At 58.3% G+C, this 16,104-nt stretch overlaps 1 protein-coding gene across 3 annotated transcripts in view; it reads right to left on the bottom strand.

Annotated features, from left to right (window-relative positions):
* MINK1 (misshapen like kinase 1) overlaps positions 1–15,786 on the bottom strand; it is a 631,604-nt gene extending 615,818 nt beyond the window's left edge. For all 3 annotated transcript variants that reach the window (XM_078670621.1, XM_078670619.1, XM_078670620.1), the window contains exon 1: positions 15,584–15,786. In XM_078670621.1, coding sequence (XP_078526747.1) covers positions 15,584–15,640 — 57 coding nt within the window. In that variant the 5' untranslated portion in view covers positions 15,641–15,786. The remainder of the gene's footprint in view (positions 1–15,583) is intronic.
* Positions 15,787–16,104: the final 318 nt, after the last annotated feature.

The following is a 16,104-nucleotide window of genomic DNA, read 5'->3' as shown; positions in this document are numbered from 1 at the left end:
TGAGTGGCATAAATCTGCAATCTCTTTGCCACCAGGTTAAGGCTTGTAAATCATAATAGCATCCTCATGATCTGGTAAATACCAACTTTGTAATAGATTCTTGTTTTATGCATTATTAGGTTTTATTGTATTGCTTATATATGCTAAGATTAACCAATAAAGATTCTGTGTTCTGAATCAATTCTAGGCAGCGGCAGCATCGAAAGAGAACCTCTGGGCTCAGGAAGTTGTTTGTTTATTTTTAAATATTGTACAGCATCCATTGGGCTTCTGAAAACACCTCAACTCCAGCAGGAACCAGCCCTGCAGAACAGTCCTTACTTATCCTTTCATACTTCTCCTAACTTGCCTTGCCAGCAGCACCTGACATTTGCAGAATCAGACCTTCCACTCCGCGGTCCCTCCTGTATTCAGCACAGCTTTGAGAACAGTGCCTGGGGTGTAACGTGACTGGGTGTTGAACCTTCTCAGGACAATGGGCTCATTCTGAGCATCCTATTGCATTACATTACATTTAAGTATGTATGCTTTTTGCTGCAAGATGTTGTTGGTTTGTTTTCTCTTTTTAGATCTTTCTTTTTTCGGTAACTCCTGCATTAGGATTGTAATGAACACTATTGCACACAAATGGTGCCTGGGTAAGTAAACCTTGGTACACCATGCATGCCGCGATGTAAACCTTGCTAATCGTCCTATGGGCAGGTTAGGAGACTTGTAAAATGTGCTAATTATTGTGATAAATAATGCAGTACTATAAGAAAAAAAATAAGTATTAAAAAAAAGTATGCATGCTTTCGTTTCCTGTGGTGCACAAAATCCTCTCCCAGAGGTCATGGATTGAGAATGAGTGCAAAATCTTGGAAAACGTGCCCCTCGTTGAAATGCCTGCTCGCAGCACTCAAGTGAGCACTTGTACAAAGTGTCAGATACGACTCTGCACCGATGTGCAATGTTTTCAACTTTTTGTCCCTATGAGCTGGGAAACTGTGATGATACCTTCAAGTTATGGACATGGCGATGGACTATGTGTTGAGGGCGGTAACGGTATTCTAGGCGGCGTTAGGCCCAGCTCAAAGTGCAGAAGTCTGCAGTAAAAAAGCAGAAAGTTCCACATCCGGTATAATCACCAAAACGGGGGTTTTGTGAAAGGCTGATGGCGAGGCAGTTCCAATCGGACAGGGGGCTGCGTCTGGTGTTTTCTGAGACCTGCCCGGGTGTGAACCCAGCCAAAGGTTACAGAGAGCTGGACAGGTCTGAGACAGAGGTCCTCTCCAGAGATGGCTGGCTTCTGGGAGCGGAAGGCAGGACCTCTGCTCATTCCTGCATTGGAGCAGCGTTGGGGCGGTCCTTGTGGTACCACAAGCCATGAGAAGATAGGGGGTATGGCCCAGTGACTAGCACCCATCGGTCAGGTCCCTTCCACCACTGAGCAGTCTGAACATTACCCAACATGACGGCGAAAGCCTCAGGTGCTCTCCACCTAGCGCTGCGCACGGACATTCCACTTAAGTGGCGCTTCTCAGTACACACAGAAAGCAGCAGGCTTATACCAAGCCCAAGGAGAGCTCACGGAGGGAAATACACTCACCCTGTGCTCAGGACTCAACAACTAGCTGGAACCTGTGTGACAAGGCCATGCAAGGCTCCTCATGTAGGGAACCACCACAGATGAGGAGCCGCAGGTATGGCCACCATCATGGGGAGACTTGGGGCCTCCTCCACCAGACAAGGGGGTCTGCATTACTTTACATGGTCCCCGCTCGACAACACCATGGTGGAACCAACACTCAGGGCCACTGGAGATGACTACATCATGCAGTAAGTAAAGGCACTTGGCATCTTCTGGCAGCGTTACTTTAATACTCTGCACTTTCACACGCTGACACTGTCAGGACAAGGGTTCACCTTAGTACAGCCAGTGAACACTGGACTGACTGACAGGTGACACCGTCGCAAAGGTTCTGCCCTGCCGGGCCACGGGTATGGCAGCCCAGAACATTTCATCCGTTGATCTAGCAACAAAAGGTTTTGGCTAACACTTGTAAATTATGCAGTAGTAAATAATGGGCAATGTGCTTCAGGCCAGGTTCTAGGGAGTGGGCCAGGTGGGCCAGGCCCTCCCAAGATAGCTCAGTGGCCCACCCAAGCGCCATCTTCTGTTCTTTTTCTCAATGCAAAAATCCCACCAGCCTGCAGGGTTGCAATCAAAGGCTAAGTGTGTAACTTACATATAGAACGCTAGTGCCTTGGGCTACTTGAAGTGCCTGGAGACCTCGGAGGGGTCACGGGGATGGATGTGTGAACTGAAGGCGTACCTCAGACACAAGCATTATATGGGGAACGCAAGCTCCCATCACACATTCTTTCTGACAGGAAAACTGGCTTGACTAAATCAAGTGGGAAAATAAGGCCCACCCATGCTTCTCCATGGCTTACCCAATCCCAAGTCCTGGAACTGCGCCTGTGTGGCAATGGCGGCAAATCAACAATTATGCAGAAAATGCTGCGGCCGCAGATTACTGAAAGTCCAGTGGTGTTGCCTAAACTGAACAGACATCTTTGGAAATAAGATAGCTTTACCAAACTAGGCACCTTTCTTGCATGTCCTTCGTCATGCTGAGGTTTAAATATTTCCTGTTTGGAACCTTTTTTCCACACAACAGTCTAAAATGAACGACGTCCAATCAAAATGCGCTTGTTCGCAAGTTAAAATCTGCATAATTTGATTTTTTTCATGCTCAGAGGAGATTGTCAGCCCATTTGCTGCACTACTGAGCGCCAAGAAAGAGGGAGGGGGGGATACATAGTTCGGGGTGGTATAGGTGGGCAATACAATTCAAGTCGTGAGGGGGGATCGGGCAGACGGCACAGACCCCAGAATCGACATGTACCACCCGCTTGCTCCATTAGCCATCCCAGGACAGTGGCCCTTGACAGGCACAGGACAGAGACTCAATGATATGGGGCCGTGCCGGATAAGCTGATTTGCCGAAGATGCTAGTAGGGCCAGCCAAAGAGTAAGAAAGTGAGCATCCCAACGGCAGTCTTCAGTCTCAATCGGTATAAGAAAAGCGAATCGTAAAGACTGCAACACTGTTAGAGACGGAGCGGTAACATTAACTACAGGTTATCCAGCACGCTATACTAAGTACAGCATTGGAGCGAAGCCCATTTTTGAAAAGGGACTACTATCAGGCCACAGAGCAATAAAGTAAAACAACAGCATAGAGTGGGAAAACAGTGTCAGTGTGGTAGAAGTACTCCCTGATATCTAGGAACTGCAAGAAATTCTGCTCTCCCCTTCATCCTGCCAGTTACAAATTTCTAAAGTAACAGGTCCTGAAGAAGCTTGCAAGAAAAGTAAAGTAAGCCATCGAAACGCGCGTTGACCAGTCTGAGTGAAACGCCCCAGCTCTCAGCACAGCATTTGAGGGTTGAGTTCCTCATCCCAATGGTTTCATCTGTGTATGTAGTCTGGTTCTGGGGTGGATAGTATGTATGTATAGAGTGTAAGTGATGTGGATGTGGAGTGAGAAGAGGCATGAAAGAGTATGGGGGATTGTGAGTTTGGATATTCCAATGAGTAAATTGTAAAGAAATATAGGTCTAGAGGGATACTACTTATGTGTAGTTTTTAGCCCTTGAGCCCTTGACAGGCATAGGCTGGCCCTTGAGCCCTTGACAGGCACAGGCCGGCCCTTGAGCCCTTGACAGGTACAGGCCGGCCCTTGAGCCCTTGACAGGTACAGGCCGGCCCTTGACAGGCGCAGACGCGGTCTTCGACAGGCGCAGACGTGGTCTTCGACAGGCGCAGACGCGGTCTTCGACAGGAGTAGACGCGGTCTTCGACAGGCATAGACAGTGTCTTCATCAGACATGGTCTTCGACAGACACAGACGTCGACAGATGCGGCCCTCGACAGACGCGGCCCTCAACGCAGGCAGGCACTCGAAAGACGCCGACCCTGCCCTCGAAAGGCCAACCCTCGACAGACACAGGTCGGCCCTCGACAGGCCAGCCCTCGACAGACGCAGGCCGGCCCTCGACAGGCCAGCCCTCGACAGACGCAGGCCGGCCCTCGACAGGCACAGGCCGGCCCTCGACAGGCCAGCCCTCGACAGACGCATGCCGGCCCTCTACAGGCCAGCCCTCGACAGGCGCAGGCCGGCCCTCTACAGGCCAGCCCTCGACAGGCCAGCCCTCGACAGACGCATGCCGGCCCTCTACAGGCCAGCCCTCGACAGGCGCAGGCCGGCCCCCGACAGACGCAAGCCGGCCCTCGACAGGCCAGCCCTCGACAGACGCAGGCCAGCCCTCGACAGGCCAGCCCTCGACAGGCCAGCCCTCGACAGGCCAGCCCTCGACAGGCCAGCCCTCGACAAGCCAGCCCTCGACAGGCCAGCCCTCGACAGGCCAGCCCTCGACAAGCCAGCCCTCGACAAGCCAGCCCTCGACAAGCCAGCCCTCGACAAGCCAGCCCTCGACAAGCCAGCCCTCGACAAGCCAGCCCTCGACAAGCCAGCCCTCGACAAGCCAGCCCTCGACAAGCCAGCCCTCGACAGACGCAGGCCGGCCCTTGACAGGCCAACCCTCGACAGGCGCAGGCCGGCCCTCGACAGGCGCAGGCCGGCCCTCGACAGGCGCAGGCCAGCCGTCGACTGACACAGGCTGGTCCTCAAAAGACGATGTGACAGGATGACCTTTGAGCAGATCAGCCCTCGACAGACACAGGCCAGCCCTCGACAGATGCAGGCCAGCCCTCAACAGGCCGACCCTCGACAGACGCAGGCCAGCCCTCGACAGACGCAGGCCGGCCCTTGACAGGCCAGCCCTCGACAGACGCAGGCCGGCCCTTGACAGGCCAGCCCTCGACAGACGCAGGCCGGCCCTCGACAGACGCAGGCCAGCCCTCGACAGACGCAGGCCGGCCCTCGACAGACGCAGGCCGGCCCTTGACAGGCCAGCCCTCGACAGACGCAGGCCGACCCTCGACAGACGCAGGCCGGCCCTCGACAGGCCAGCCCTCGACAGACGCAGGCCAGCCCTCGACAGACGCAGGCCGGCCCTTGACAGGCCAGCCCTCGACAGACGCAGGCCGGCCCTCGACAGACGCAGGCCAGCCCTCGACAGACGCAGGCCGGCCCTTGACAGGCCAGCCCTCGACAGACGCAGGCCGACCCTCGACAGACGCAGGCCGGCCCTCGACAGGCCAGCCCTCGACAGACGCAGGCCAGCCCTCGACAGACGCAGGCCGGCCCTTGACAGGCCAGCCCTCGACAGACGCAGGCCGGCCCTCGACAGACGCAGGCCAGCCCTCGACAGACGCAGGCCGGCCCTCGACAGACGCAGGCCAGCCCTCGACAGACGCAGGCCGGCCCTCGACAGACGCAGGCCGGCCCTTGACAGGCCAGCCCTCGACAGACGCAGGCCGACCCTCGACAGACGCAGGCCAGCCCTCGACAGACGCAGGCCGGCCCTCGACAGACGCAGGCCGGCCCTCGACAGACGCAGGCCGGTCCTCAAAAGGCGATGTGACAGGATGACCTTTGAGCAGATCAGCCCTCGACAGACACAGGCCAGCCCTCGACAGGCACAGGCCAGCCCTCGACAGATGCAGGCCAGCCCTCGACAGGCCGGCCCTCGACAGACGCAGGCCGGTCCTCGACAGGCCAGCCCTCGGCAGATGCAGGCCGGCCCTCGACAGGCCAGCCCTCGACAGACGCAGGCCGGCCCTCGACAGGCCAGCACTCGACAGACGCAAGCCGGCCCTCGACAGGCACAGACCAGCCCTTGAGAGACTGGCCCTCGACAGACAGTGTCCAAGCAACTACTGAAGCCCAGGGCAGCACAAGGACCACCCGTGAAGACGCCCATCTCATGACATGCCCAGCATCTCACCCTGTCACGGTACTCTGCTAGGGGTAAGGAGAGGCGGTGTGGTGTGTATGTGAAGGGGACCCTGGAGACCCCCAGCGCTCTCCTCCCACTAAAACTGGCTGCACACACCGAGCTTCAGGGACACACTGCCAGCGTGGGAGGGCGCAGGCCACATGTACCTTGATGCACGCCAGTGTGGACCCGCATGAGGTGAGAGCCGAAGGCTGACATCCTGATACAGCAGGTGACATGGTCCACTGCAGCTAGAGGGCCCTGGCACACCACATCTGTCTAAAAACGAGAGCACAGGGTGGAGAATAAAGACTACAGCACAGGGTGCAGCATGCCTGTGAATCCTGCATGAGGTGAGGACCAAGAGGTGACATCTCTGATCAAGTAGCGAGATGGTACAATGCTGTAGAGCTAATTTTAGGGGGTTGGGCATCTGGGACACCACATCTGCCAAAGGATTAGAGCAGAGGGGCGGCACAACACGGCTCTATGCATTAGATGGACAACAGGCAATCACCAGTAGTTGGAAAAGCAAAGGATGTCTTAGCCAGAAAAGACTACATGAAAAGAGACCAGAATACCCAAGTCATCAATCCAGGTCTTTCAAGTTGAACTAAGCAATGTGCTGAGGCTTCCCAGCTCACCTGTTCGCCATACCCCATCCCAGTCCGCCTGTTCCCATCCCAGTCCGCCTTTTCCCCACTCCCGATCCAGAGTCCGCCTGTTTCCTACACCCAGCCTTAGTCCACCTGTTCCCCACAACACACCCTAGTCCACCTGTTCCCCACAACACAGCCTAGTCCACCTGTTCCCCACAACACATCCCAGTCCACCTGTTCCCCACAACACATCCCAGTCCACCTGTTCCCCACAACACATCCCAGTCCACCTGTTCCCCACAACACATCCCAGTCCACCTGTTCCCCACAACACATCCCAGTCCACCTGTTCCCCACAACACATCCCAGTCCACCTGTTCCCCACAACACATCCCAGTCCACCTGTTTCCCAATCCCACATCCCAGTCCACCTGTTCCCCACAACACATCCCAGTCCACCTGTTCCCCACAACACATCCCAGTCCACCTGTTCCCCACAACACATCCCAGTCCACCTGTTCCCCACAACACATCCCAGTCCACCTGTTCCCCACAACACATCCCAGTCCACCTGTTCCCCACAACACACCCCAGCCCACCTGTACCCCACAACACATCCCAGTCCAACTGTTCCCCACAACACATCCCAGTCCACCTGTTTCCCAATCCCACACCCCAGTCCACCTGTTCCCCACAACACATCCCAGTCCACCTGTTCCCCACAACACATCCCAGTCCACCTGTTCCCCACAACACATCCCAGTCCACCTGTTCCCCACAACACATCCCAGTCCACCTGTTCCCCACAACACACCCCAGCCCACCTGTACCCCACAACACACCCCAGCCCACCTGTACCCCACAACACATCCCAGTCCACCTGTACCCCACAACACATCCCAGTCCACCTGTACCCCACAACACATCCCAGTCCACCTGTTCCCCACAACACATCCCAGTCCACCTGTTCCCCACAACACATCCCAGTCCACCTGTTTCCCAATCCCACATCCCAGTCCACCTGTTCCCTACAACACGTCCCAGTCCACCTGTTCCCCACAACACGTCCAAGTCCACCTGTTCCCCACAACACATCCCAGTACACCTGTTCCCCACAACACATCCGAGTCCAGCTGTTCCCCACAACACATCCCAGTCCAGCTGTTCCCCACAACACATCCCAGTCCACCTGTTTCCCAGTCCCACATCCCAGTCCACCTGTTCCCCACAACACATCCCAGTCCACCTGTTCCCCACAACACATCCCAGTCCACCTGTTTCCCAATCCCACATCCCAGTCCACCTGTTCCCCACAACACATCCCAGTCCACCTGTTCCCCACAACACATCCCAGTCCACCTGTTCCCCACAACACATCCCAGTCCACCTGTTCCCCACAACACATCCCAGTCCACCTGTTCCCCACAACACATCCCAGTCCACCTGTTCCCCACAACACATCCCAGTCCACCTGTTCCCCACAACACACCCCAGCCCACCTGTACCCCACAACACACCCCAGCCCACCTGTACCCCACAACACATCCCAGTCCACCTGTACCCCACAACACATCCCAGTCCACCTGTACCCCACAACACATCCCAGTCCACCTGGTCCCCACAACACATCCCAGTCCACCTGTTCCCCACAACACATCCCAGTCCACCTGTTTCCCAATCCCACATCCCAGTCCACCTGTTCCCTACAACACGTCCCAGTCCACCTGTTCCCCACAACACGTCCAAGTCCATCTGTTCCCCACAACACATCCCAGTACACCTGTTCCCCACAACACATCCGAGTCCAGCTGTTCCCCACAACACATCCCAGTCCAGCTGTTCCCCACAACACATCCCAGTCCACCTGTTTCCCAGTCCCACATCCCAGTCCAGCTGTTCCCCACAACACATCCCAGCCCACCTGTTCCCCACAACACACCCCAGTCCACCTGTTCCCCACAACACACCCCAGTCCACCTGTTCCCCACAACACACCCCAGTCCACCTGTTCCCCACAACACACCCCAGTCCACCTGTTCCCCACAACACACCCCAGTCCACCTGTTCCCCACAACACACCCCAGTCCACCTGTTCCCCACAACACACCCCAGTCCACCTGTTCCCCACAACACACCCCAGTCCACCTGTTCCCCACAACACACCCCAGTCCACCTGTTCCCCACAACACACCCCAGTCCACCTGTTCCCCACAACGCACCCCCGTCCACCTGTTCCCCACAACACACCCCAGTCCACCTGTTCCCCACAACACACCCCAGTCCACCTATTCCCCACAACACATCCCAGTCCACCTGTTTCCCACACCCCAGTCCACCTGTTTCCCACAACACATCCCAGTCCACCTGTTCCCCACACCCCAGTCCACCTGTTCCCCACACCCCAGTCCACCTGTTCCCCACACCCCAGTCCACCTGTTCCCCACACCCCAGTCCACCTGTTCCCCACAACGCACCCCAGTCCACCTGTTCCCCACAACGCACCCCCGTCCACCTGTTCCCCACAACGCACCCCCGTCCACCTGTTCCCCACAACACACCCCAGTCCACCTGTTCCCCACAACACACCCCAGTCCACCTATTCCCCACAACACATCCCAGTCCACCTGTTTCCCACATCCCAGTCCAGCTGTTCCCCACAACACATCCCAGCCCACCTGTTCCCCACAACACACCCCAGTCCACCTGTTCCCCACAACACACCCCAGTCCACCTGTTCCCCACAACACACCCCAGTCCACCTGTTCCCCACAACACACCCCAGTCCACCTGTTCCCCACAACACACCCCAGTCCACCTGTTCCCCACAACACACCCCAGTCCACCTGTTCCCCACAACACACCCCAGTCCACCTGTTCCCCACAACACACCCCAGTCCACCTGTTCCCCACAACACACCCCAGTCCACCTGTTCCCCACAACACACCCCAGTCCACCTGTTCCCCACAACGCACCCCCGTCCACCTGTTCCCCACAACACACCCCAGTCCACCTGTTCCCCACAACACACCCCAGTCCACCTATTCCCCACAACACATCCCAGTCCACCTGTTTCCCACACCCCAGTCCACCTGTTTCCCACAACACATCCCAGTCCACCTGTTCCCCACACCCCAGTCCACCTGTTCCCCACACCCCAGTCCACCTGTTCCCCACACCCCAGTCCACCTGTTCCCCACACCCCAGTCCACCTGTTCCCCACACCCCAGTCCACCTGTTCCCCACACCCCAGTCCACCTGTTCCCCACACCCCAGTCCACCTGTTCCCCACACCCCAGTCCACCTGTTCCCCACACCCCAGTCCACCTGTTCCCCACACCCCAGCCCAGCTATCCCCCACACCCCAACCCAGCTATTCCCCACACCACAGCCCAGCTATTCCCCACACCACAGCCCAGCTGTTCCCCACACCACAGCCCAGCTGTTCCCCACACCACAGCCCAGCTGCTCCCCACACCACAGCCTAGCTGCTCCGCACACCACAGCCCAGCTGTTCCCCACATCACAGCCCAGCTGTTCCCCACACCACAGCCCAGCTGTTCCCCACACCACAGCCCAGCTGTTCCCCGCACCACAGCCCAGCTGTTCCCCACACCACAGCCCAGCTGTTCCCCATCCTTGCTGTTCCCCACACCCCAGCCCAGCTGTTCCCCACACCCCAGCCCAGCTGTTCCCCACACCCCAGCCCCGCTGTTCCCCACACCCCAGCCCAGCTGTTCCCCACACCCCAGCCCAGCTGTTCCCCACCCCTGCTGTTCCCCACACCCCAGCCCAGCTGTTCCCCACACCCCAGCCGTTCCCCACACCCCAGTCCAGATGTTCCCCACACCCCAGCCCAGCTGTTCCCCACACCCCAGCCGTTCCCCACACCCCAGCCGTTCCCCACACCCCAGCCCAGCTGTTTCCCCACACCCCAGCTGTTCCCCACACCCCAGCCCAGCTGTTTCCCCACACCCCAGCTGTTCCCCACACCCCAGCCCAGCTGTTTCCCCACACCCCAGCCCAGCTGTTCCCCACACCCCAGCCGTTCCCCACAACCCAGCCCAGCTGTTCCCCACACCCCAGCTGTTCCCCACACCCCAGCCCAGCTGTTTCCCCACATCCCAGCTGTTCCCCGCACCCCAGCCCAGCTGTTCCCCCACACCCCAGCCCAGCTGTTCCCCCACACCCCAGTACAGCTGTTCCCCCACACCCCAGTACACCTTTTCACAACTCTACAGTCCAACCAGAGGGCGATGGTTGGACTTGTCTCCGAGAAGAACAAAACACCATCACAACTTCTCCACTAGTTGCCCATGTATCAAAGCATGAAGCACAACACACCCATTACCAGAGTGAAACCAAAGCTCACCCAACCATGCCCCTATAACGACCCCTCTTCATTTCCCCAGGAGAGGTCAGGTCCGGAGTGTGCAAGGGGCAATGGAAACCATCACACACGGCGAGGTGCATCAACGACCACCCAAGGCTGTAGTGCTCAGCAAGAAGGCCAAAGGTGTCTCGACTACACTGTGTCTGAGGCAGACCAATCCTTGGCTGAGCTGACCCAGCCTCAGCTCAGAGATGGCATCAACTGGGCAGCTTCTGGTGCCATCTCAGACCAATCCTTGGCTGAGCTGGGCCAGCCTCAGCTTAGAGATGGTGTTGGAAATGGGATCCCCGGCTGGCCAGGGCTTTCGCCAAAGTCAGTCAGAGACCACCACTACCAAGTCAGGGCAAGGGAGTTACACGCCAAGATAACCCCTACTCACCCTCTAGGTAACGTGGCGCGAGCAGCAAGGCTAAACTTGGAGGCGATGTAGGCTAAGTATTTGCGCACGCACCCCAGCAACAACAACCAAAGGCCCACCACAAAGGAAACTCCACACAAGGTTATATAAAAATAGCCTTTGTATTACACCAAAACACATTAGATAAAACACACACTTTACAATGTGCCAGAGGCACGGGCAGAATTTACAGGGGATATGTACAAGACAGGGCCACCTGGACCACTGTCAGGAATCAGAAGTAGCACTTTCAGAAATAGCACTTAGAAGGTAGAATATAAATTTACTTCAGCACAAAATAGCACACAACCAGTAACTACTGGTAACAGGACCTCACTAGCACCACCTGCACTAGGGAGAAAACAACCACCTATGTATCACAATACCTGTAGGGGTGTAAGAACATACACATGATGCAATGCATGACATTCATTCAGAGGTGTAAAGGCACATGACGCATCAACACACGTTCAGCGGTGTAAGGAACAGGGCACATAATGCATCAACAACACATTCAGAGGTGCCGAACACAGGGTGCGCAAAACATACTACACATTGTACATTTCCTAACACCCAAGAGCAATAGGACACAGATCACAACAGCATCTAAGCCTCAGTTAGCGCATAAATCACCTTTAGCGCAGAAATCACAGTAACATGAACTTACATCAAAGTCCAGGGTCCAGGTTGCGCCACTGCGCCAAAACCTAAATGTGGCAGCTGCCCACAAAGTGCTGGGCAGCTGGGGATGATGGGGAAAACATGATGTGGGAGCCTCACAGGCTCTGAGGAAATGACTGTCCCCTTTTTGGAGCCTCTCCGGGCTCTCAACAAAAAGATGTAGCCTCACTGGGCGGTGGGGTCCCTCCCAGGGGACCCGGGAACACTGGGGGTGCCCTGAGCCTCTCTAGGCTGTAGGCACAATTGCGGGCATCGTTGGGGTCCCCCTCCTGGGGACTCAGAGAACCAAGGAGCCTCTTGGGGCTCAGCATCTGGGAGCCTCTCGGGGCTCCGGGCAACAGCGGGGGAGCCTCGCAGGGCTCAGCATCTCAGAGCCTCTCGGGGCTCACTAGCAAGGTGGGGGGGGTAGGCGGAGTCCCTCTCGGGGGACTCGGCATTGCTGGAGGCCTCACGGGCCTCTGGACACACAGGGTCTCTCTATGGAGGGGAGGGGCGGGCACCGGCAATGTGCCCCGACGCCCCTCCTCCCCCTTTAGCACGCACTCACCGGGTCTCTGGTGCTCGGCGGCGCTCTGCTTCCTCGCTCCGTCTCCTTCGCGGCAGGTGGAGCTCTCTCTCTGCCGGACTTCCCTCCACTGCGGGGGCGCCTCGCAACACAGGGGCTACACTTTGCTGGCTGCCCCGGGGCTCTCTCCACCTCATGGGGGCCCCGGGCAGCCATCACTCGGCTTCTCCTTCCTGAGGTCTGCAGCGGCGGGCGGGACTTCCGGCCGGCCGCGCTACCATTGGCCGGCCGGCCAAAGCACTTCCGGGTCGTCGCGGGCAGCGCGGCGGCCCGTTTCCAGACAGGCAGGCGGGCGGAGATTTTCCCGAGGAGTGGGCTCCCTCGCGGAACGTAATTTTTTTTCAAAGATAAAGGTGGCGGCAACGCCGCGGTGCCAATGCCGGGTGGCACCGGCCAATTAAAATCACAATAAGCGAGGTGGGCTCTCGCAATAGAGTGCGCAGCAGCACTCGAGCACCCCACGGACAGGAGCGCTTCCCCACGAGGGAAAACCACAGCGCTCTGCCCAGCAATCAGGAGGAAATGCCCAAAAGGTCCTAGGGGAAAATCACAGCGCCTCCAGGCGCTATAAGGACAAATCCAGCGCTACCAGCGTTAGCAAAGAAAAAGCACTTCAAGGTGCTTAGGGGGGCAGAAAGTCCAGCAAAGTCCCCCCCTCAGCCCATGCAAGGCAGAGGGGTCCCCCCAGGAGTCCATCAGCAAGCCAGGGGCTGGGCAGGGCCCAGGGAGGCAAGCCTTGCCCTGGGCCCAAGCAGCAGCACGCCCCTGGCAGATTCAAGTCAGCAACCAGAACCTTTTCATGGGGTCACAGCCCCTCTTTTATACACCTTTTCCCTTTGTCTTTAGGTGCAGGGTGGGGGCAGAACCAGTCGCAGCTGGTCTGGGAGTACTGTTGATGGCCCAATCACCCATTCTATTCACAGGCAGGGCTAGGGTCATCAGTCACACCACAGGGGGGCGGAGCCAGCATTGTGTGGGGAAAACCCAGCCCATCCAGGACACAGGTACACTCCTCCCACACATCACTCATGCTAATCTCCCACTCTCCACCGGGGCAGACCCACACAGACTTCCTGGAGCCTGGCATCCCAGCCAGCTCCAGCCAATCACACGCCAGCACCCTCACAGCACACGTACAGCCATGTCTAGATATGGCGCTTCCCTACTAGACACATACATGCTGCATACACCATCTCGCAGCATTCACTCCCCCGAGTTCACACATGCCAAACTTGACCATGCACACCTCACGCATCAGGAACTACCAGGGACACAGACATTCTCCATGCATTCCTATGGGAGGGCAGGCCAATCTCACACACGCACTCAGGGAGAGCACGCACTTTACACTGCGCCACAGTGTCAAAGTGCGCAAAGGACAGAAATCACTATAATTTTAAGGCAAAAAGTTCAGGGGTGACCCTGCCAGAAGGCCCAAGTCCAACAGATGGCATCAAGTGGACAGCTTCTGGTGCCATCACAGACCAATCCTTGGCTGAGCTGGCCCAGCCTCAGCTCAGAGATGGCATCAACTGTGCAGCTTCTGGTGCCATCACAGACCAATCCTTGGCTGAGCAGGGCCAGCCTCAGCTCAGAGATGGCATCAACTGTGCAGCTTCTGGTGCCATCTCACACAGAGGACTGGCCACAACCGAACGTACTGCAAAGCATGCATCTTCGAGATCCCCACTGCCCCCATACCCCACCCACACAAAACAGGCCCTGCTCAAGGATCTAATCCGGTTTTATACAGTCTGCTCGAGAGATCAATTAAAAACAATACTGAGAAACAGGAAAATGCACAGATGGGACGGGGTCGGAGAGGAGCCAGGGGAGTGTGCCATAGAGACAATAGGGTGCCCATGAGTGGAGGGTCAGTGGGTGCCCATGAAGGGCAAAGCGGATGGGTGCTAGGGAAGGCAGAGGACTGGCAGGAAGAAGGCAGACACCTCTCGGTGCAGAGAGGAATAGAAGGGAGCCAGGAAGAGCATCTGGGGGTGTCAAGCTAAAGCTGAAGGGTGCCCTTTTAGGGGGAGGGCCAGAGAGGACTAATCAAAAAGGGCACTATGATGCCAATGAATGGGGTGAAGCATGGAGGTGCCTAAAAAGGAGGAAGCAGATGGGTACCAGGAAAGATGGCAATGGCTGCTGAGTGCCAGGAAAGAGAGCAATGGGGAGGGGGGGTGCAGGGGTGGGAGAGGCTGCCATCAGGGGGTGCCATCTAAGAGGAGCAGAGAGCACTGATGAGGGGGTGGTAGAGGCTGCCAGGGGAGGCAGGGGGTGCAGGAGGCATTAGTGGTAGAGTGAGCAGCGCAGGAGCTGGCAGATGCTGGCAAGAGAGGAGCAGGGGGCACTGATGAGGGGAGGTAGAGGGTGGCAGAGGCTGCCAGCAGGGGGTGCCACCTGAGAGGAGCAGAGGGCACTGAAGGTAGGTGGGTGCCAGGGAGGGCACTGCGGTGAGGGGTGCCATCTAAGCGGAGCAGAGGGCACTGATGAGGGGAGGTAGAGGGTGGCAGAGGCTGCCAGGAGTGGGTGCCACCTGAGAGGAGCAGTGGCCAGGGTGGCAGAGGCTGGCAGGGGGCATTGGGGGCATTGGTGGTAGAGTGAGCAGGGCTGGCACAGGCTGGCATGAGAGGGGGCTTTGGGGGCCACCTAAGAGGAGCAGAGGGCACTGAAGGTAGGTGGGTGCCAGGGAGGGCACTGCGGTTAGGAGTGAGGGGTGCCATCTAAGAGGAGCAGGGGGCACTGATGAGGGGGTAGAGGGGTGGCAGAGGCTGCCAGGAGTGGGTGCCACCTGAGAGGAGCAGTGCCAGGGTGGCAGAGGCTGGCAGGGGGCATTGGTGGTAGAGTGAGCAGGGCTGGCACAGGCTGGCATGAGAGGGGGCTTTGGGGGCCACCTGAGAGGAGCAGAGGACACTGCAGGTAGATGTCAGTGAATGGGGGGTGACCAGGGAGGGCTGTGCAGACAGACAGGTGCCCCTGCAGGGGGCAGAGGTGCAGGGGGGTGCAGGACCCGTCCCTCCCCTCCCCCCCCCCCTCCCTCTCCCCAGCCCCCACCTACCCGCAGCGCCGACAGGTCGATGTCATCCAGGCTCCGGGCGGGCGCGGGGTCCGCCATGGCTGGGGGGGGGGTTAGGTGAGGGGGGGCTCCTCCGAGGCTCGCGGGGGGGCCGGGGCTCCCTCACTGGGGGGCGCCCCCGGGGCACAGCCCCCGCTCCCTCCGCGGCCCCATGGCGGGGGGGTGGGGGCGCTGTGGCTGAGGGCCGCGGTCCTGGGGGGGCTCCTCCGGTCCTGGGGGGGCTCCTCGGTGGCTCGCGCAGACTCCCCTGCACCCCGATCCTCGCTGTCACTGACAGGCGGCCGGCGGAGAACAAGCCCCAGCGCCCGCAGAAACAAGCCCGAAGCAAGCCGCGCCCAGGCAACGACGCACGCGCGCGCGCGCGCGCTGCACAGCGCCGGGCCGCCGCGGGCCCTCCACCAGGAAGGAACCGCTACACTGGCATCGAAAGCCGGAGGGGAAAGACCGCGGACAGGTGCGTGACCCGCGCGCTGCCGCATACCAGGAAGGCCCGGCTTCACCAC

Source organism: Lissotriton helveticus, chromosome 12, assembly GCF_964261635.1.
Source record: "Lissotriton helveticus chromosome 12, aLisHel1.1, whole genome shotgun sequence".
In the NCBI taxonomy this organism is placed as follows: domain Eukaryota; kingdom Metazoa; phylum Chordata; class Amphibia; order Caudata; family Salamandridae; genus Lissotriton; species Lissotriton helveticus.
This window is presented reverse-complemented; position numbering and strand designations above follow the sequence as displayed.